The sequence below is a fragment of the Phoca vitulina genome, unplaced genomic scaffold (assembly GCF_004348235.1).
Source record: "Phoca vitulina isolate PV1807 unplaced genomic scaffold, GSC_HSeal_1.0 scaffold2, whole genome shotgun sequence".
Taxonomy (NCBI): Eukaryota; Metazoa; Chordata; class Mammalia; order Carnivora; family Phocidae; genus Phoca; species Phoca vitulina.
The window spans coordinates 47,787,316-47,810,667 of NW_022589705.1; the positions used below are offsets into that span (position 1 = coordinate 47,787,316).

Here is a 23,352-nt window from a genome sequence, read left to right on the forward strand (position 1 = left end):
GCGTGACTTAGGCATCATTTGTTGTTTTTTTCTCCAGTTCTTTAAGATGTAAAGATAGTTGGTGAATTCAGGATTTTTCTATTTTTTTAAGTGAGGCTTGGATGGCTATGTATTTCCCCCTTAGGACCTCCTTTGCAGTATCCCATAGATTTTGGACCAATGTGTTTTCATTCTCATTGGTTTCCATAAATTGTTTAAGTTCTTCTTTGATTTCCTGGTTGACCCAAACATTCTTGAGCGGAGTGGTCTTTAGCTTCCAAGTGTTTGAATTTCTTCCAAATTTTTTCTTGTGATTGAGTTCCAGTTTTAAAGCATTATGGTCTGAGAAAATGTAAGGAATAATCTCAATCTTTTGGTATCGGTTGAGACCTGATTTGTGACCCCGTATGTAGTCTATTATGGAGAAAGTTCCATGTGCACTCGAGAAGAATGAGTATTCTGTTGTTTTAGGGTGGAATGTTCTGTAAATATCTATGAGGTCCATCTGGTCCAGTGTGTCATTCAAAGCTCTTGTTTCTTTGTTATTTTCTGCTTAGATGATCTGTCTACTGCTGAGAGTGGAGTATTGAAGTCTCCTACAATTAACGTATTGTTATCAATATGACTCTTTATTTTGGTTAACAGTTGGCTGCTCCCATGTTGGGGACATAGATATTTACAATTGTTAGATCTTCTTGTTGGATAGACCCTTTAAGAATGATATAGTGTCACTGGGTATTTACCCCAAAGATACAAAAGTAGGGACCCGAAAGGGTACGTGCACCCCGATGTTTATAGCAGCAATGTCCACAATAGCCAAACTGTGGAAAGAGCCAAGATGTCCATCAACAGATGAATGGATAAAGAAGATGTGGTACATATATACAATGGAATATTATGCAGCCATCAAAAGGAATGAGATCTTGCCATTTGCAACGACGTGGATGGAACTGGAGGGTATTATGCTGAGCGAAATAAGTCAAACAGAGAAAGACATGTATCATATGACCTCACTGATATGAGGAATTCTTAATCTCAGGAAACAAACTGAGGGTTGCTGGAGTGGGGGGTGGGGTGGGAGGGATGGGGTGACTGGGTGATGGACACTGGGGAGGGTATGTGTTCTGGTAAGCGCTGTGAATTGTGCAAGACTGTTGAATCTCAGATCTGTACCTCTGAAACAAATAATGCAATATATGTTAAGAAAGAAAAAAAGAAGAAGAAGAATGTAGCAGGAGGGGAAGAATGAAGGGGGGGAAATCGGAGGGGGAGAAGAACCATGAGAGACGATGGACTCTGAAAAACAAACTGAGGGTTCTAGAGGGGAGGGGGTTGGGAGGATGGGTTAGCCTGGTGATGGGTATTGAGGAGGGCACGTTCTGCATGGAGCACTGGGTGTTATGCACAAACAATGAATCATGGAACACTATATCTAAAACTAATGATGTAATGTATGGGGATTAACATAACAATAAAAAAAATTAAAAAAAAAAAAAAGAAAGTAATCATCTCATCCAAATTAGGGTCATAGGTAAAGGCCATGGGAGGAGGTGTGTTGTTATATTTGGAGGGCTCCAAGTCTCCAGAAAGGACCTAAAATAAAAAGATTGAGGAGCAAAAAAAAAAAAAAAAAAGAATGATATAGTGTCCTTCTGTGTCTCTGACTACAGTCTTCAGCTTAAAATCTAATTTGTCTGATATGAGAATTGCTCCCGCAGCTTTCTTTTGAGGCCCGTTGGCATGGAAGGTGGATCTCCATCCCTTCACTCTCAGTCCGGATGTATCGTTAGGTTCAAAATGAGTCTCTTGTAGACAGCATATGGATGGGTCCTGACTTTTTATCCAATCTGCAACCCTGTGCCGTTTTATGGGAACTTAGGAGCATATATGCAAAGTTCTGAGATACACAATGTCTGAATAGACTTGTCCTCAGAGAGTTTACAATTCAGCTGATATGTGGACAGTGTGGGATTTAGATTTAAGGGTTTCTTAAATCTTATCCTTAAATCCAAGACTTACGACCTTTCCATGATCCTATTCTCATAGAATTCGATCAAATTGTTGGGTTCCAAGATGAACCCTCAAAGAACAGGTGGTGGAGTTGGGACAGCTCTGAAAGGCTTCCCTGAGGAGGAGGGCATCACTCATCACTTAGTGTTATTTAAATGCTTAAATGTTTCACATTTAAGTATCATCTCCATCCTCGCTCACTGCAATCTCCTTGAGGACTAGGACTCTAACTTAATATTGCTCACAGTGTTTGGGATGGTGCTACACACATAGCGTCCAATGAAGGCATCTTGAATGAGTTGTGACTGGTTGGGAACAAAGCTGGCAGTCTTAAGTTTTGCTATGTGTAAGATTTCTTCAAGCTTATTCAAATTCGAACACTTAATTACCATGGCAGACGTACACTAGGTTTTCCTGGCTCTCTGGGGACTGTGACTCAAAGAGTGAATGCCATAAAACCAGGAGGTGTTCTGAATTTTCTCCTCACCACAAGGCCTAGGTCCTCTGCACTTCCAGATTCAATATTGTCCTCCCTAGGGAACCTCACAGCCCCATCCGCTGCCACCAAGCCTTCTGGAACGGGGCGTCCTGCCTTTATGACCACAAATTGTCTTGTGTTTATGTTGCCAAAATAGGCAAACTGAATTCCCACATTTTTTTCAGTAGTGCAATGGGAAGCACCAGGGCCTCGGTCCCAGGAAATGATGAAAACCCAACCCAGATGTATACAGAGCAAACAGTGCTGTTTGCCACGCTGTCTTGTTTGTTTTGGAGGAAAGTGGATTTATTAATAATAAAGTTTCACCATGTGGCAGGCACATCTGGGTTACAAAGTATCACTCATAGAAAGTAACTCAGGAAAAACCCCATTAAGTCACCTAGTCCTGCATTTGCCAAGGCTGTAGGCTATGTTTCTGGCTTTTCAGCTTTACCAGCATTTCAGAATAAAAGATGAGATGTTAAGAGTGATGTCCCACCTGTGGTTCCAAATTACCATTAACGATGGTGCTCACGATGGGAAAATGGACAAGAAAACACACAAAAAATCTCAACTCCTCAAAGTTTCAATTCATAGCCCCGAGCAGGCTGTTGCCCCAAACTTGACACAGAGAGAACACTGAGGAGGAGACTTCAATTCACAGAAGCACGTGGTCTCCAGTGGAGACTCATGGGCAGAGGAGAAAAAAACCCTTACAGTTATTTATTTAACACTTATTGATTTAACCTTCTGGCTGGGTTGGGTTGTTGGATTTGGTTTTACATCCTGAATTACAAAATTTATGATGGGAACGTGTGTCAGCTGTTTACTGAAGGAAAGAAAGACTTCTGTTCTTTGTCTTCTCTCATAATAGAGCCAAGCGTCCCACCTGGTTGTTTGGAGAAGTTGAAATATGTGAAGAGTAAGAGCATAACCCTAGCTGGGCTTCCTTTTCTACATCTCCTGTTCTTTCCTCCGGAGAGTAAGCTACCTGGGCATGATCCTGGTGCCTCCTGCCTGGATTGCTGTATAGCTTTTACTCCAACTCAAACCATCTGGCCAACAGCTGCCAAAAATCAGCATCAGCTAAGATTTACTGAGAGTCACTCACATGCCTGCTCTGTGCATACTGTGATCAAATATGTATCTTTTGCTTAATTTATTTGTCGCAACCACGTTGTAACATAAAGAAGGGGACAGTATGGACAGTAGCCAAGGGCATGGGCTCAAAATCAGGCAGAAAGAGTTTTCAATCCTAGCTCTACTATTTCCCTCCACTCAGCTTTATTGAGCTATAATTGACATATAACATTGTGTAAGTTTAAGGTATACAATATGATGATTTGATACACGGATATATTATGGAATGATTACCACAGTGAGGTTAGTTAACACATACATCACTCCACTTTTTTTTTTTTTTTTTTTTTTTGAGAGAGAGAGAGAGAGAGAGGGAGGGAGAGCACACATAGTGGGAGAGGGGCAGAAGTAGAGGGAGAGAGAATCCCAAGCAGTCTCCATGCCTAGCACAGAGCCAACAGGTGGCTCAATCTCACAACCCTGAGATCATGATCTGAGCCGAAATCAAGAGTCAGATGCTTAACCGACTGAGCCACCCAGGTAGGTGCCCCTCCACTACTTTTTAATGGAGGCTTTGGAAAAGTCAATATCTTCATCTGTAAAGTGTGAATAAGAACAGAACCTACTTCACAGAGTTGTTTTTTTTAAAAAATAACTTTATTGAGGCTTATTTTACAAAAATACATCTTACTTTTTCAAGTGTAGAATTCAATAATTTTTAGTAGATTTACTAGGTTGCTAGGTTGTGCAACCATCACCATAAATCAGCTTTAAAACGTTTTTTATCACTCCTCATGCACTTTTATGATTAATCCTGTCTCCTGCTCCTTCCCCACATTTGTCTTTATCTCTTTGCTTTTCCTGGATAGGTCATGTAAATAAAACACAATTGATGATATCATACCATATATGATATCTCATGTCTGGCTTCTTTCACTGAGAAGAGTAGTTTGAGGTTCATCCATATCGTATGCAGGATGTCTTCTTAGTTTGTTCCTTTTCACTGATGAATAGTATTTCATTGTATGGATATAGTTTCTTTCGTCTATCCATTCATCAGGCGATGGACCTAATTAGGTTGTTTCTACTTCTTGGTTATTATAAATAATGTTGCTAAGAAGACTTACATTCAAGACTTTGTGTTGGATATATGTCTTTAGTTTTCTTGTATATACACCAAAGAGTGGAAGTGGTAGGCCATATGGTACATTTATGTTTAACATCTTAACTCACAGAATTGTCCGATGCTTAGACATTACATAGAAATGGCCTCACCCAATGCCACCAGGAATAATGATCAATGAAAATTGCTGTTGTGGTTGTTGCTGCTACTCTTTTGTGGGACGTTTCTACTTGTTTACTGTGCAGGTGAGGAGGTTAAAATAAAGCTCAGAAAGGTTACCAACTCACTCAAGACCACACAGATAATCGATGGACAAACTGGAATTCTCTCTGATGTTTTCTGACTCCAAGCCTAGCATCATCTACTACCACCATGGCCAATACCACACTAAGCATCCTGAGGAGCACAGCTCTGCTAATTTAGTCCCCTGCAGAACAAATACCACGGGCACCTCACTGCACAAGAAATAAAAATCTCGATTTGTGTGCTAGGTATACAAAGCCTCCTATTATTTTCCCACTGATCTTTCCTGCCTAATTTCCTACTGCATACCTCCACCCTATCCTCTCTTCATGAATCCCCCAGGATGACTCTCATTCCAAAAACTCAGCCAACACTCTTTGGGCCACTATACCTTTGTTGGAGCATGATCTGAGTTCTTGAATAGTATTTCTCACTTTTGCCTTATGAACTTTTACCCATCCTTCAAGGCAGAGTTCAAGTCATACCTCCTATACCTTCTTACTTCCTCATCTTAGTGACTCTGGTTAAAATTAACCTGTATTTTCCTAAGGCACTCAGTTATAATAGGTACTCATGAACACACTGACTTGAGCTGAAATGACTGAAAAAAAGGGAAAAAAAAAACTCGGCTGTGTAACGAATGAGCTAGCTATGAGAAGTACTAATTTTTAAGAATTCAACAAAAGTCATTTGTAAAATTCCCAGGTATAGCAACACAGTGTTACTTGTTAGAGAGTACCTAGGGTAGAATCCTGTTCCTCACTACCCACCTTCCTCTGTGTACCTAGAACACCTTATTTGTGCTTTAGGCAAATTCTTATCACACTGTATTGTATATCCATTTATATTTATCTGCCCCACAAGACTGTGAGCTCCTCCAGAGAAGAAACTGTGTCTTATTCATTTCTGTATACCCATTGCCCAGCACAACGCCCGATTCGTGTAATGGTGAGTATTCACTCGATGCTGAATGAATGAATGAGAGGGTTAGTGAATGACAGAATGAGCTGCTCTCTCTGTCTGACACAGATAACCCATTAAAAGTAGGTAGTACTCTCTTGCCTGACATCAGAGTTCTAAAAGAGGTTTTTTTCTTTAAAAAAGATTCTAGGGGCACCTGGGTGGCTCAGTCGGGTTAAGTGTCTGCCTTCAGCTCAGGTCATGATCCCAGGGTCCTGAGATTGAGTCCCTCATTGGGATCCCTGCTCAGCGGGGAGCCTGCTTCTCCTTCACCCTCTGCCTTCCGCTCTGCCTATTTGTGCTCTCTCGATCAAAAAAAAAAAAAAAAAGAAAAAAGAAAGAAAAGATTCTAATCTTCCCATTGGCCTACTGTTAATTCCACTTCCTCCAAATGGCTATCTGAATAAGTCAGTAAGAATATATGTAGAATATTTTCTTCCCAGTTCCTTCCTTTAACTCTTTCTAAACAAGAGCCACACAAAAAAAGAGAGGAATAGCTAAAGAGAAAAATTTTGCAAATTCTATAAGCTCTAAAACACGGTGACTTTTCTTTTTTTTTTAAAGATTTTTTATTTATTTATCTGAGAGAGAGAATGGGAGACAGAGAGCATGAGAGGGGGAGGATCAGAGGGAGAAGCAGACTCCCCGCTGAGCAGGGAGTCCAATGTGGGACTCGATCCCGGGACTCCAGGATCATGACCTGAGCCGAAGGCAGTTGCTTAACCAACTGAGCCACCCAGGCGCCCCCACGGTGACTTTTCTTAAGTAGGTGGTCAGATTCTAACAAGGATCCAGCAGAGGCCTTGCATATAGTACAGGCATTGTAAATAGTTGTTAAATAATTGGATCCAACAAACATTTATTAAGTGCCAATGAACAAGACCCTGTTACAACCTTCTAAGACTCCTGGTGTAAGGGAGTTACCCAACATATATAGTGGTAACAATAATGACAACTATGTATTCATTCAGTCATTGCTCTATGACTGGCACTATTTCAAGCGTTTTTATATGAAATAACTCATTTAATTTTCATAATAAGTCTAAGAGGAAAGTATTAAAGATGAGAAGATGAGGATGAAGAATCTGAGGTTTACGGAAGGTTTCAGAAGTAATTAGTGTAATAAGTAGTAGAACTGGGACCCAGGCAGTCTGGCTCCAGAAACTCCCCATGAGAATGCTTCTAAGCTTCAGTGAGGGGCCATGTCCCCTCCATTTCTGTTTCCCCAGCACTCATAACCACTCAGTGACCATTTGCCATTAAACTGTGCCAACCGCAAGGCTGACAGGGAGTAGGAAAAGAATACAGATACACTGTGTTACGCAACAATAATATGGCCTAATGTCAGGGTAGGAAAGGGTGGAAGAAGCCCAGGTTTAGGAGCCAGACCAGAGACCTGGGCTTGAACTCCAAATTCACCAGTAACTAGCTTCGGGGTTATTTCTTCTCTGACAAAAAATTATCCACCCCAACACCCACACACTCACCATTTCTGGGCCAAGAGCCATTTTGGAAATTTGAAGGCTCTGTAAGATTGGATTCTACCCGCAAAGACTCAAAACTAATTCAAAATAAAGATGACTAAGTCTGAGGTTAAAAGATTTACCTCAGGTCACACACCTGGTTAGTACTGGTACTAAAATTTAGTTTCCCGAGTTCCAGCTCAGTGCTCTTTCGTTTAAGTCACAGAGTTTCACTTGAGGTAAAGAAGTTGAACAAAACACCATCAGAAGCAAATTATTCAAAACGGGACTTTCCAGAGCCAGCCTGGAATTGGACAGCTGCCTCCTTGTGTTCAAGAGAGGCACACCCCAGTTTCACTACAGATCTGAAATCTAACTCTCTCTCCTTGTGATGTCAGAGGCTGGGGACATCTTCTAAGCAGTGAGTAATGCTCTGGAGATAAGTCTCCCACTGCTCTGCTACGTCCTAAAAATTCTCTCTTGCCTTCTTTCCCTGTTGGGATGTCCTACTCAATACCAAAAATACCTTTCAGTGAAGGGGACTTATTCCCGGAAGAGAGAAAGTCACTATCACCTCCCTGTTGGCTCAGTTCTTTCCCTGAAAGGCTTGAAGCACATTTTCTTTTAAATTCTCTATAGTTCTAGAATCTGGAGAAAAGAGTAGATTAAATGTAGCACAGGAAAAGGAGGGCACTGTCCAGAGAACGCTGAGTATGATTGGAGCAGCAGGCGTAAACATGACCTCAAGGGTGTGTATGTACCTTGAAGACAGATGCCTGTGTGGCCATGACCTATAGCACTTTATGTATTTAACAGCACAGAGGACAAGTGCCAAGTATCTTTGGAGCCAAACAAGCCAGGGTTCAAATCTTAGCATTTTCACTTACTAGCTGAGTGTCTTTATATTAGTAGCTGCCCTCACCGGGGCATGGTTTCGTTGGTTAAGAAAAGCGAGATAATGACTTCTTAAAGGGTTGTTGATGAGGAAAAGATCTCATTGTAATTCCTAATAGCAAATCTCATACTTAGCAGGGGTTTAATATTATGTTAACACTTCTCCCCCATGTTTTATGGTTGAAACAAACGTTTTAGAGTGCATCCTTTGGAAACAAAGAAAACACTTTGGGGCTAGTGTAGCACTGAAACTGATCTGTCCAACCACTGTTCTATCATATAGGCTCGTAATGCAGGGAAAATCTCAGAATTGGCTGAATCTGCCCTTCTTCTGAATAAGAGAATCTCATGTTAAACTTTCTACATCTATCTAGACGTGCTCTTCCAACAGGACACGCAGAATGAACCACCTCCCAGGGAAACACATTCCATTTTCTGCCAAATCTCTAGAGGGCTAAATGGTTCACTGAGGCAAAAATGGTCTCCGCTACAAATTCTACCCAGTGTAACTCTGCTCTTTTCCCTGACAACACAGAATGGGGAAAAGGGCATGTTTCCCCAACATGGTTCCCTGCTAAAAATCGGAGTGACTCCCCTCCATAGAAACCTGAGGAGTAGGGGGTAGTAAGTAATCCCACCAACAAAATCAGAAAATGAAATAGAAGGAGCACATTCCATTGTTGCAGTAAAAGAGGAGGTAAAGATAAGTGTGCCTACAACTTGAGTAAAACCACTGACTCAAGATCAGGAGAAAAGGCAGGAATTGAGGTAAAAAGAACCAGCTGAGATGGCAATGCCTTGAATGCCAGAAAGCATCCATAGTTGGTTCAGTTTAATAATTTGCTGAGAGCAATTCTTTATCAAAAGGTAAATGAGGTGAGGAGGAAATTGCACCTTGAAGGCAGGATCATAGGTGTGAGATGTTCCAGACAGAGGTGGTTATGGGAGCCACCTGGCTCACAGGTAAAGTACCCAGGGATCCCCCTGAGATGTGGACTGCGGAGGTGAGACCAGAAGCTGGGCGCTGTGGTGGACACGAGGCTCTGTGCTCAGCAAAAGGGGCCAGAGGTGTCATCTCTGATGTGTGCGTTCTCAGTGGCAGGAACACAAGATGCAGAGAAAGCACGGGCGTGAGGAGGTTTTAGAGTCCATGTTTGTGAAAGAGAGTGTCTCACAGATGACCTAGAGAATGGGGTTGACCTCAAATTTCCTCAAGAATATATGAATGTTCTAGACCCCCTTCTGTGGAAACAAGTACTATATACATAAAGGGGATGCTCACCTCACTCTAAGATATTTCTGGCTAAATCAACCTCTTTTTGAGATATTTCTCGCCACTGAGTTTGCAGTAATAGGTTGTGGTCTCCAGACACAGGGCACAGAATGACTGGCATTCTTGTAGAGCTGAAGCCCAAGATTTTCTTTTCTCTCGCAGCTGCTCAGCAGAGAGAATGGTGAGAATGTGGGGCCTCTGTGGTGTCACCAACATTTAGTAGGTGTGTCGCCACTGCTGGGGACTGTCGGGGTGTTCAAAATACAAACAAGTTGCCCTTGTGGTCTTTCAAACCATCATATGGTTTTCAAAACAATTCTGTGAGCTGGGAAGAATGGCTATTTTGCCGTGTTTTGAAGTAAAGTCTCCATTAGGCAGAAGGAATATAAAGATTTTTATTCTCCTGGATCTTATATTTTTTTATTTGTGTAGGGCTGGGCATAATTCTGGTCTGATACCCAGGACAGGCTTATTTATTTGTTGGTTGGTCCTTTTGATGATTTGTTTTATGTGTCAACTTGGCTAGGCAACAGTACCTGGCTTTTTAAACAATATTGATCTAGGTGTTGTGAAGATATTTTGTTGATGTGGTTAACATTTATAATCAGTGAACCTTAAGTAAAAGAGATCACCTTCAATATTGTTGGTGGGCCTCACCCCATCAGTTGAAGGTCTAAGAGCAAAAACAAGTTTCTTGGAAAAGAACAGATTCTGCCTCAAGACTGCAGCATTAACTCCTGCCTGAGTTTCCAGAAATTCAAACTTGCCAGTCCCCACAATTGCATGAGCCAAATTCTTAAAATAAATCATAAATATATGTATATATATTCTCACACTGATTCTGTTTCTTTGGACAATCCTGACTGATATGGTCTGTATCTCCAGGTACCTTTCACTCTGCATTTTTATTTCCAGATGGTGCAAACTCAAGATCAGATTCTGAGTCTTATTCAAGTTAGCACTTCCCTTCTCCCCTCCGTGGTAGCAGGCCATAATAAAAATGTTTAGCTTATGGAACACACAAAACCCCAAATAAATGGATGAACATATGCCAAGGGCATAACGAACAATTATGTTTTTAAAAATCAACACAGGACATGTATGCCCCAATACCATATATAAAGAGTGGGCCATTATTACAATAAGCAAGACTAATTGTAGAAGGCTTTCCATAGGTAAGTTTCTGAGTCAGATTAAGAGGCCTGGAGGGAAGGTGGTTTGGAAGGGTGAGGGGCATAGAGAAAACAGCCAATCAGAGGGAAGCCTAGAAATGATCTCCAGGTGAAGAGAGACAGACTGGTTAAATTTGCAATGAGAAAAGAAGAAATAACCAGCATGCATGCCCCCCCCCACACACACACGGCAGCCAACTGGCACAGGGGCGATCTGAGGGACTCACTGTTTGTCAGGACAGGCACTCTGCATGGAGATGTAGAACAGTGGTTGCCACTGAAAGCCTAAGACCCCCCAGCGATGCAAAGCCATGGAAAGCCTCTCCCAATGCTTATGCATCACACTGAAGGTGTGGGTTTACTTCACAGAACTGAGCCTCTGTTAGCAATGCAGGGTTGAAAAGGAAGCCACAGTGTCATGCTCTTAGTCTGCGGGACTGTCCTCCAAAGCCAGCAAATGGAAAACTCTGGAGGTTTCACCTTCGCCTTCCAGGCAGATAGTCATGTAGCCTGAGGGAATGCAGCAGCTCTTGCAGGAGCCCAATTTTCTTTTTGTGCAGATGGCAGTCCAGATTGGCAGCACAGATCTTGAAACATATTTTTGTCTCATGGACATTGTTTCAAGTTCCCCAAAGCTAGAGCAGCGGGGCAGTTGCAAAGTCATTCAGTTTCTCTGTCCCCATAAGCAAATTTCCCCTCATCGGAATCTACCCCCAACTCAAAGAAGTCCATTTTTCTTTCTCTTCTTTTACTTACAATTCATTGCACTACCTCTCTTTCACTGTCCATTCTTTTCAATGATGTTTTTCTTTTTTTTTTTTTAAGATTTAATTTATTTATTTGAGAAAGAGAGAGAGAGACAGAACACAAGTGGGGAGAAGGGCAGAGGGAAAGTGAGAAGCAGACTCCCCGCTGAGCAGGGAGCCCCATAGGGGGCTCGATCCTGGGACCCTGGGATCATGACCTGAGCTGAAGGCAGACGCTTAACTGACTGAGCCACCCAGGCGCCCCTCAATGATGTTTTTCAATAAATATTTTTTGAGCACCTGCCCTGTGCCAGGCACTGAGTACACAGTGTAGAGGTGTAAGTAATCAAGAAAATAGGCAGTTATAATACACTAAAAAGTATTAACATTTATCTAGTGCTTTCTGTGTGTGGCATTGTGCTAAACCCTTTACATATATTAAACTAGCTCTCACGACGATTCTCTGCTGAAGGTCTCATTATTATCCTCATTGTAGATATGAGGAAATGAAAGCCCAGAGATGTGGAACTACTTGTTTATAGTCCTACAGAAAGAAAGGAATAGAACCAGGACTAAACTCAGCCAGTCTGGATCCAGAGCTCGCCTGCTTAGCCACGAGGTGGATGGAAGGGGCAGGTGCCGAGTAGTGCGCCAGAGAAAGCACATGTCCCTGGGAGCCCACAGGAGGGGCCAGCAGCCCAGACTTGTGGCCCAGGGAGAAGTGCTGTATTTGAAATTCAAATCAGATCACATCAATCTTCTTCTCAAAATTCCTTCATGGCTTCCCACATAATTAAGAATAAAATTTACACGTTTCACCCATGGCCTACAAATGCTCTGCTCAACCTCGTCTTTCTCAGCTTCTTGGGCCTTGCTCTTCACTACCACCCTGTTGATCCAGATCTCAGGCTGGAGCACCTGGAAAGTGTTACTTACCGTCTCTACCCACCCAGCTCCCACTCAGTGTTCAGGTCGCAAATTCCAGGTCATTTGCAAAGGCCTTCCGTGTCCCTTAATCTACATTAATTCCAATAATAACTAATGATAATAATAACTAGAGCAAACACTAAATAATACTAGATGGTAGGCAGTATTCTAAATGCTTTACGTATAACAGCTTACTTAACTATTACAGCAATCCTAATGGTAAGTACTAGTATTCTTCCCATTTTTACAGGTGAGGCAATATTATAGTATTGTGTATGTTTCTTCATTATAATGATCAAATGTGTAATCTTGTGTTTATTTTCTTAATATTTCCTGGGCTATACGGCCCACGAGGTCAGGCTCTAAATTCCTTCTCTTCACTATTCGATCTCCAGTGTCTAACACAGCGCCGCATATACAGTAAACATCTAATAGACATTTATGGAATAAATTAATAAATGGATAATGGGCATATATGAGACACCTCTTTTAAGATTTACACATTTTTTATTACTTACAATAAAATGGATAGATAACAAAGGAATTAAAGGGAATTATTACATAGTAATTATGAAGGCTGTAGGTAATTTAGTATGTTTGTTTGCTCTCCTGTTGTGAAATGCTCACCATCCCCCGTTCCGTCAGTTATAACTTCCGAGGTTTACAATGGGGGCGGGGCAGGGACAGCGTGGTCTAGACTAGAGGAAAGAACATGTGTTTTTCAAGAAATACAGACCTAGGTTTCAGTTCTGACTTTGTCACTAATTATGTGGTCTTGAGAAGACCCCATTCCCTGAGCCTCCTTTTCTAAATCTGTGAAATCAGGACAACAATCTGCAGGACAGTTCAGTGTTGAGAATTAAGTGAGATCATGCATGCAGAGTGCCTAGCCCAGTGCCTGGCACATATCAGGACTTGAATAACTTCTAGTTCTTTTCCTCTCCTGCACTCAGAGGCAGGCAGGTGAGCTTCTGAAATTCTATGCTTTGCTAGGCAAGCAGTACTAGCCAGACTAGACCCTAGAAACGTGAAGTCTATGCACAAGTCAGGGGGTAGGGGCAAAGACTGCAGTACTGACCGGGCTGCCTCCACGGATCAGACGGACTGGATAATCGCCATGGCCCCACCTCACGCCACGCACACAGCCAAAGGGGAGGCAGGAAAGTAGACAAAACTCCGAGGCGTGACGTTTGGTACTTGTCAACAGCTCTGGCTGGGAGTAAGTCAAGACAATAAACTAAGAAAAAGATCCAGTGAGTTCTGTTGCCTGTTCTCTATTTCAAGGAGACAGTCCCTGCTTTGTTTCCCTTCTCTTGGGTGAAAGACTGTTCCCTGAAATGCTTCTGGCTTCCGAGAACAGCTCTAAAGGCAACTCCATAAAGTGCTGGCCAGGGGTTGATCAGAAGCAAGCAAGCAGAATTCACCCTGCCCCCAAGGATCATGTGGTTTTGGGGATGCAGGCGGGAGAAAACAGGGAACTTAGAAAGTTCTTTTCCTTCCTCCTTCATTTCCCAACATCCATGTTCATCCTTCTCTAGGCCAACCCTGACCTCCTTCTTTTCTTCCTCCCTCCCAATAAAGGGAAGAGAAAGAAGCAGGTGGGTAAGAGGGGGCCTTCCCATTCTCAGAAGAAACTGAGAGAGGGCAGAAGAGCCTTTCCAAAAGAAGTCAAAGCCCTCCCCTAGGCTGGCCTCTGCTAGTAAGCTTTGTCTTCTCTGCAAAGGGAAGCTCTGGACCAGCTTCCATTGCTCATCTCTGCTGAGCTCCCCGAGTTGAAAAGCCTGTATCTGTGCAGGTAGGTACCAAGCCCTGAACACTGTATTTAAATACAACTGTAATGAGCTGTAGAGCTGCAATTATTCTATCCTATAAAGCGAAGTCCTCTCACGCTTATGCAAGAGAAAGCTCTCAGTTAACTATGATCCAGTTTATCAGAGTCCTAACTGAGCGTTCTCTGCAATCTGTCTTTAGGAGAAAGAGCCATCCTCGTATGGTGTCCTACCTTCAGCTCCAAATGTATTTCCATATAATCAGATTTTTATGGTTTCAAGGAAAACGAATCTTAAACTTCAAAGACAGCTTGCCTTCTAGATTGTATTCCTATAAAAGGGAAGTAGATCAGAACCTTTTAGACAGATCTGTCACAGGACTTTCTGTTTTGGTTCCCTACTTATGCCAGCAGGCCTGGGCTCTCAGCTTCCGCACACTGACTACCTGCTATGGGCTGCGGGCTGTGGGAAACATGTTGCATAACATGATTAATAAGATGATACTAATATTGACACCTTTGTAAGTGTCAGGAGCTTTTCTAAGTGCTTTTTGTATGTTCACACATTCAATCCTTACAACCAACATATGAGGTTTGTAAAATCTCTATCCAGGTTTTGGAGATGAGGAGACTGGGACATGGAGAGGTTAAGTCATTTGTCCCAAGGCCACATACTAATGGAGTTGGGATTTGAAAGGGGCAGTCTGGCTCCAGAGTCTTTACTTTTAACCACTACATGAATACCTTTTCTCATTTAACCCACACAGCAATCTTACACGATAGAATATTAAAATGTCCACTTTCTAGACAAAAAAACTGAGTCTCAGAGAAGTAATTTGTCTAAGGTATTGGCCCGGGGATTCCCAGCCCAGTTCAATTCAATATACTAATTGAGGACCTACTTTGTGCGAGGCACTGTACTTGGCACTAAGAGATAATACAGAATAATAAGCTAGTCACATTTAGTCATTTTTTATTGTATTTATTTTAACACTGCCACTTTTATCATATTTATTTTAACACTGCCTGAATAATGGATGAGAAAGAGCTTACTTCAAGTGAAAAAAAGTTACATGTAGTCAAGATTAGCCAGGAATGTCAGCATTGTATACATGCCTGAGAGCTAGAAGATATTTAGACAAGCCAAATATGAGCTCTCAAATCCTTTCTGATTCAGGCATGGGCATATGCTCATTTGTACTTGTTCAGTCCATAAAGATTTACTGAGCATCTACTATATTCCAGGTCATGTTCTATAAATTGGGGATATAAAAAAAAAACATTAGTACTTAAACTTGAGACAATCTTAGTTTAAAAGGGAATAAAATTAAATAAATAAATACAGCATAATATGGCAAGTGCAATAATTGAGATTTTGAGATAATAATTAATAATTGAGAGTAATTTTGGATGAGCTGCAGGGAGCACATACAGAAGATGGCATATATGCTGAGTCTTAAAGGATAAGGAACGGACTTTTAAGATGGGAATGAGTAAAGGAATCAGTATTTACTAAGCATGTGCTATAGATCAGGATCTGGATTGAGACTATGTATTTAGTTGAATCCTGACTCAGAATCCAAGAATCAGTGAGTGGAAAGAACTGGTTCACTTGACAATGGAAGAATATCCCTGAGCTGAATATGTGAGTGATATTTTTGGGAAAAGGCAGCCCAGACAGAGGGAACTGCATGTACAAAGGCAGAAAGGCAAGAAGAGCCTGGCATATTTAAGGGACAGTACGTTCAGGGCATCTCTGCCATCAGCTGTGCATGGGGCTTAAAGTGAAAGATGAGAACAAAGAAGGAATTAGGAGCAAAATTCTGAAGGAATTGGTAAAAAGTGGGGATCCTGTGTTGAAGGCAAACGATAGCCAGCTAAGCAAATAACTATGACTGGGTTTTAGAAGAGTAATTCTAGTACCAGGATAGAGGGTGGATTGCAACGGGGAAGGCCCGAGGACAATAGATCAAGTGGGAGGACCAACATAATGGTTTAGGTATGGGGGGATGAAGCACTGAACTAAGGAGGAGGGGGTAGGGGGTGATTAGAGAAACAGCTACAAGAATTGGCTGTTGGAGGTAAAGAGAGAGATAAAGGATGGACTCTGAAGCCACTACTCAGGGCCAGGAATATAGGAGAAGGAACAACGGTGGAGGGGGGACAGATCCAGGCCTCCAGATGAACCAAAAGGGGTTACCAACGGTGGTCAGATGTCTGGCATTTATGTACATACTAAATAAAAAAAGAAAAACAAACATATATATAAATATGTGTATATACACATACACACACGAGCTGATAAGCAAATGGGGCAGTGCTGGAGTAGGGGAGCGCCGGTTAGAAAGGGAGATGAGAGCTGAAACCAACATGGTGGGTTCCGATGACCAGATCTGAAGAAAGCTGTCTGCTCAAGATGGCTCCCTAACTCTGAGCCTGGGAGGGAGAGGTGTCCAGGTGTGAGGTAAATCTTTGGCTCTGACTCCTGGGGCTGTCCAGGTAAATAGAGCTGTCAGAAATACCCAGAAGGAGACAGACGTTTCCTGAAGGGCTCTCTCCCACATGCCTGGGAGCTGCATGACCAGGCTTGAGGGAGGCAGCAGCTGGGGTTTGGGAGGACACAGGCACGTGGGCAGCCTCCTGTTTCCTGCGGCAGCTCTGCAGATGAGGCAGCTGAGAGAAGTGAATCTTTCTCTCTAGCCTCCTCCTCCACCCTTTGCTTCAGAGCCCCGCTGCCGCAGCACCGTGCGGCTGCATAAAGGTTGATTCATAGATGAAGGGCTGTGGCCACCAGCGGACAGAAGTGGCAGAAAGGACAAAGTTGTGCGTGTGCTTGTGCGTGTGCGTGCGTGTTCAGAAGAAACCTTTTATGCAGGGAACTATATGTCAAACACAGCCTTACTGGCAGACAATAGTGGTTTGCCCAGACGATTTATGCCACCAAATAAACATCAAGATGGGCTGTGTAGAGCTAAAGGTGAGACACGTTTTCAGAAGTGGGGTGCCGCCCCTCACGGTCTCAATGACAGGAGATGCTTTTGCACACAAAACACCGAGGCAACAATATCTGGGCATCGCCTGAGCCTACTGTAACCAAAGAGAAAGAAAGGCCGGAACTAAAATGCAAAAGAAAAAAATAAACTGTGTTTGGAGATAGGTCTGCTACAGTATAAACTTTTCCCTTTCTCTGGCTTACTGCTATAGCAAAACCTGATGGTTGTCTTTGTAAAAAAAACGTGTCTGTATCTAGGTCCCTGGCAGTGATTTGCCTCTGGGAGGGCCAGCAATCTATTTAATGACTCCATTGACGTCAACAGCATAACTGAAATACTTACTAACATGCATGATTCCAACTTTCGGGGGGGGGGTGTGGGTGGATGGTGTTTCTCAGCAGCACAAAAACATGAAGTGGAGTCAACGCGGAACGGACTCAAGGCTTTAGGCAGCAAGTGGGAGATTAGATGCTGCAGGTTTCATTGGTTCCATTGAATAGGAAGAAGCAGTCACACTAAATTTAGAAATTAATTTTGAACCGGTGAAATAGCCATTAATGAGCAGGGCTCTATTTCTGGCAATGTTTGCTCAAGGGTAACGTTTTAACTATTCACACTTTAGTTGACTTGTCAATGTTTTTGCAACTACCCACACTTAATTTTAGACGTATATGAAATAACTGCAGATCAATATAAATAGCTCGATGTTGATGCTCTGGGGTAAATGTTCAGAAGAGGGCTATTTTAGACAAAAGCAGTTCTTATAAAACAACCGTTTGGGGAATTATTCCCAGAATTACTGGGGCTTTTCTAGTGCATTTGCCTATTGTTTTGTATGCAGGCTGCTTAAACACTTGAGGTGAGTCATTAAGGCAATCATCCCAATAATTCAGGCCACAGGACAATCAGAGCACTAATGAAAAACTTCTCTGATATTTCTAGTTTTTTCCCTTGTTCCTTCCCTTTCTTTCTTTCTTCTTCTTCTCCTTCTTCTTTTCCCTCTCTCTCTTTTTTTGGTTATCGCCCCCCACCCCCCTAGTCTCTCCTTTGTCTTGCGTGGCTGCGGCCTTTGGTAACACAATTGATTTTATTCGTATTTGTCCACAGTGTTGTAATCCTGCCTCAGAGTTCTTGCTTAATGTAGAAACCAAGCAAACGTCGTGCTTATGCCAGGCTTCATTTCCAGCCATCTGACACAGGCCACTGCTGTGGTTCTCAGAGAGCCCTTTACTAGTGCACACACAGTCCATCTCTCATCCCAGGCCCTGGCGGCTCCGGCAAAGAATGAAAACTCAGTCAATGTCATGACTTTCAGAAATTCTTAGAATCCAAGATAACTCTCTGAGCCCCTTGTCCATTCCTCGAACAGACCCTGTATCTGGCACACCCCCATGAACTTTCAAGGGGATATTCATAATCAAGTAAAGATATAGGAGGAACTCATACTGAGAAATAGGCTTCTTAGCAGAAAGCCCCTTCTTCTGTTTTATCAACTAGTAAAGCATTATTTCCTCCCCCTAGAATGGCCTGGACACATAAGAGAAGGAAGGGATTCCCATGAGCACTGAAAAAAATTAAGTCTGTTTCTCACTTAGGCCAACCTATTTCAGACATACTGGAAAGTCCTCTGTTACCACATCTTGTTTCTCCATATACAGGCTTTTCTTGAAAAACATCTAATTGACTGGTGTTAAAAACCACCTTAACACCACCATAAACCAAGGCTTTGGAGACTTAGGCTGGGAGAGACTCTGGGTCTGCTGCAGTCTGGCCTGAAGTCCTCAGGCAATTTTCTAATCATCTTCGTGGCATGGTTTGCTGTCATTTCCAATGACCCATGGATGTGGAGGTTGTTCTTCATGTCATCCGACATGTTATATTGGTGATGCTCTTGCTCAATATGTTTATTGTTAAATTTTTAGAACAAGATTAATATAGAATCTCCCACCATACACAACAATTCACCTGCTGAAACATTGTATATACAATATATATTATCAATCAAGTCACATTTATATGAATCAGAGGTGCTGGCCATTAAAAGGACTACTTCTCTAATCCTTTTGTAAAGCAAAGAGTCATTTTGTAAAGGCAGTAAACACTTGGTGATTTATCCTTTCAGGAAATTCTTGCTTCCCATGACATATCTGTACTCACTATTGAGAGACATGCAAAGGCAAGGGATAGAATGGGTGGGAAAGTGAGACAATTATCCTACACACACACATACACACACACAGTCACCTGCCCACTCGTGCACACGCATACACATACACACACACATTGATTTTCCTCAATAATCTGTTTTTTTCTGTTTCTGTTTGAGGCCTGAGATCCTAAAAATGACTTCCAGTTTCCATGTTGAATGTGTACAGATGATAGAAGCCTGCCTTGTTTTGGAGTGCTCTTTCTTCTATTTTTTTCCTCTTTCTGTTCCAATCCTGATGCAGCATGCAGAAAAGGCCTGGAATTCCTGCTTGTGGAAAGGCAAAATGTGATAAAAATCGAGATGTTCACTACACTCCACAGCATTAGCATTTTCAACACTCCCGGGAGGATTTGGTGCATCTTTCTCCTTAAAGCAGGAACATATCATTTCCATGCTGCTATACTTTCTGCATTTTAAATTCTCAATTACTTCACTCTGGCTTTGCACTCAAAGTGCAAAAATGCCAACTTTTTGTATTTAACTCTTTTTATCCAAAACCCACATGACCACACAAATACATATATATGCTGTTATAGAGTGTTTCAAACCTCTTTTCATTTAAATGCAATAGCTGATGTTTTTTTCATAGTAAAAAAGCCACAGTTGAATATTTTTCATAGCCATAGAGATAAAAATATTAACTCATTATTAAAATTTCATTTATGAACATTTTTCTTCAGATAAACTCAAACTTTATGCAGTTCTGGCCAAATCAAGATTTACTGTCTTCCTACTATGTGAAAATAGCTATGCAAATGATTTTGAATGATAAAGAGATGAATAAGGCACAGCTCCTGCCCTCAAGGTGCTCCAATGCAAGAGACACATTAGCCATGAATTACAATATAACCTAGAATGGGACTGTTGCCATAGCACACAAAAAGGAGCAATTACACTGATTTTCTAAAAAAAAATTGGGATGTCTTTGCAGAGGAGGGAAATTCGCGTTGTACCGCGAGAGCTGAAAAGAGTAACCTTGGTTAAACGGCGAGAAGACTAAGTGATTTGCTTTAATTTCCCCCATGAATTATTTGTTACTGATTAATTTGTAAGAGCAAATGTACCAATTTAACCATGGGTTCTGACAAGGAACTTTTGAAATGAATTGCATCCCCTTCATTCAGATGCATGAGAAAAAAGCCTTTTAAAAAAATATTTGGCTTTTCTCTTTCTCCCTCTCTGTCTCTGTCTCTCTTACACTTGCTTTTTATCCAAGAACAGTTACCCAAGTCAGTCAGGCTTTCCTAACAAACTGGATTGTTGCTAAATGTGTTTAAATGATCATGGGATTCTTCTATCTTTTATTACAGATTTCAATGGAAATACATGAGTTCAACTTTAGTGATAATAAGTGAAAACCCGATCTTATTATCATGAAAAATCATCTTTTAAAGCAGCACTCCAGCTTTCAATTCTGTTTGCTCTGAGCTACTTATTTTTCATTCCCTTTTAAAGTTTCTATTTAAACACATCTCTTTGTCACATGCTGATAAATATTAAAATACCAGGAAAAATCTGCCTGACTTATTTAAGCTGATAATAAGAACAAAACACAGGATGTGTGTGTCCTCCTTCCTTTTCTGGCTGTGGTTAAGCGTTAAGGAGATTTTGAAACCTATAATTACGTAATAATTGGTATCACTACATTCTCTTCCCGATGAAAAGCCAGAATTTTTGTAGTTTGCCACAAAGACAGACAAAAACAAATTGCCTAAGTGGTATTGTCATTTCTTCGCTCCATTGTTTTAAAAGAATTTAGCAAAAGAATCCCTATGCCAAGCTGTAGTTACTGTGCCAATAATCACAAAATGATCTTTCCAACAACATCTCTGGCTAATGAGCTAATTTATAGAGCCATAAATATCACATATTCTCCTAATGTTTGTCAGTATTTATTACAAGAAAAAGAAAACAGTTTAAATATTCAAATTGATGTCAAAAGCTTCTTCGTGCATTTGACTAACAGAAATGTGAGCAATGGTGTCTCACTGGTAAGCTAATATGATGAAATGATAGGAGTTTCAAAACCACCTCCTTTGATCTCCAACTATGTAATACCGGTTATATGTTAAAACACTCTATTTAGTTTCCTTTTATCTAAAGGAAATAGTACATCAGCACACCATGTTTTTGAAGCCCCTGGACGGAGTACTATTTTCTTCTGTTTCCTATCACAAGGCTCTAGAGGCAAACTTACTTTTACTTAATATCTTCTTTTCACCTTGATTCTTGTTCTCAATCTTTTTTCTAATAAAAATATTTTTAAAAGTGTGTACCATAAATACTTCCGAAGCCAATGAGCCAATGGAATCTATGTTTTTGTTCCTTTGTTTGTAGAAGTTGGGCTTTTATATTATTTCCCTTATCCTCGTGGCTGTGATACCAGCAAGAGAACACAACATACAAGGAAGGAAGATCGCTAAGTATCGAGCAAAGGGAATGGCGTAGCTGGAAAGAGAGAAGTGTTCCAGGCAGTGCTGTTTGGTGTTAGGCGGTCTCAACAGAGCTCATCTGACTTGTTTCTCCTGTGGTTTTACTCAGGTCCACTGCCACACTAGTGGGGACAGATTCAAGGTGGAAAACTCCATTTTGGACTTGTAACTGGTTGCATCTTACGTCAAGTACAGTTACTGTTCGATATATCTCCAAGGGGCTCCTTCAGGGTGGCCCTGCCCCTCCACACCTCTCAACTCCCCATGGAAAGCATATGCATGGCACTGAAAGATGAGATGTTGGGTTTCTTAAAACACACACACACACACACACACATTTGAGGAACAAAGTTGGATGACCTCCAAGGGAAATGATTTGTGACCTGGAAAAGTCTTTGGTTTCACACCTGGAAAGGATGTAGATTCAAGTGGGACCTATAGCTGACGCTAGGAGGAAAACCACTAACATACCCTGTGGGATGCTCAGGCCAACCTGGGGGCCCCTCAGGGCCTTTGAAGTCAGCTGTCCTGGAGTTTAGGGGGGGCCAGCAAGCCGAGGTGAAGTTGCAGTATCAGTAGAGCTCCGCCTCCTGCCTCCCTTCTGGGAAGCCCTATTACCACACATCCATCACACCCTGAAAACCCAGGCGTGCGCATGATGGGAAAAATAGTCAATACTGCTTTTCATTTGGTTTGACATGGAATGAAGGAAAGCTCCACTATGCCTTTGAAAAAAGTCACCAGGAGACTTTAGAGGGCCACCATAAACAAACCAGTTCTATTATCCTAAAGAAGTTTCCGCACAAATGGCACCTTGATTATTTTGAAACATGGAGCCAGGACTCATGAGGCAGCTTACCTTGCAGGTTGACTCTGGAGACAGATGGCTGACTAGCAGCAGCTGGGGACCTCCTGTGGAGACCAAGAGGAAAGAAGGCCTGAGTCTTGGTATGAATATCACCTCCATGTCTCCCTCCCCCCAACCCCCGGGATCACTGCGGAGTTTTCCAGGTCATAATGAGCTATCAAATGACATAACGCTATCTCCGGAAGGTGATGTCCCAGAACACTAGTAGATGACTGCAGCCCTCTCACAGCCAGATGGCCTGGAATTTCCCTATGCACAGCCTCCTGGAGGCTCGGGCTCTCCAGGAAGGAAGTCGTTTACTCCAGGTCCCTAACCAGCCCCTCTGTTTCAGGTTTCACTGTTCCAGGGGGCCCTCAGACAATACGCTTGCTCAGGAATAACACCAAATGTCAAAGTGGATCCCGATTCCTTTGGCAGCACCGCAGCAAGTCATGCCAGAGGAGCCCTTAGAGACCAATCAGCCCAGGCCTCCCTTTTGCACCTCAGGAAACTGAGACCCAGAGAGATGAAGTCAGTTGCCAAAAGTCACGCAGGAACAGGAATCCAGTTTCCTTAACCTCTGGAGTGGTCTTTTTGCAGAGGAACTGGGCATTATTCTACATTATAATAAGCCTGCTGATGTCAAGAGTCCAATGAAACAAGCAAACAAATGCAGGCTCCATGAATACTGGGCTCCACCTTTTGTTTTTTGTTTTCCTTTTTTTCTTCTTTATCTCCCAATCCCGCCCACCGCC

At 42.0% G+C, this 23,352-nt stretch overlaps 1 protein-coding gene across 6 annotated transcripts in view; it reads right to left on the reverse strand.

Annotated features, from left to right (window-relative positions):
• The window catches only part of PDE4B (phosphodiesterase 4B), a 522,167-nt gene that overhangs the window by 77,136 nt on the left and 421,679 nt on the right, over positions 1 to 23,352 (reverse strand). For 5 of the 6 annotated variants that reach the window (XM_032426911.1, XM_032426902.1, XM_032426934.1 and 2 more), the window contains one exon: positions 22,610 to 22,662. The exons of the other annotated variant lie outside the window; for it this stretch is intronic. In XM_032426911.1, the coding sequence (XP_032282802.1) occupies positions 22,610 to 22,662 (53 nt within the window). The remainder of the gene's footprint in view (positions 1 to 22,609; positions 22,663 to 23,352) is intronic. 6 annotated transcript variants of the gene reach the window in all.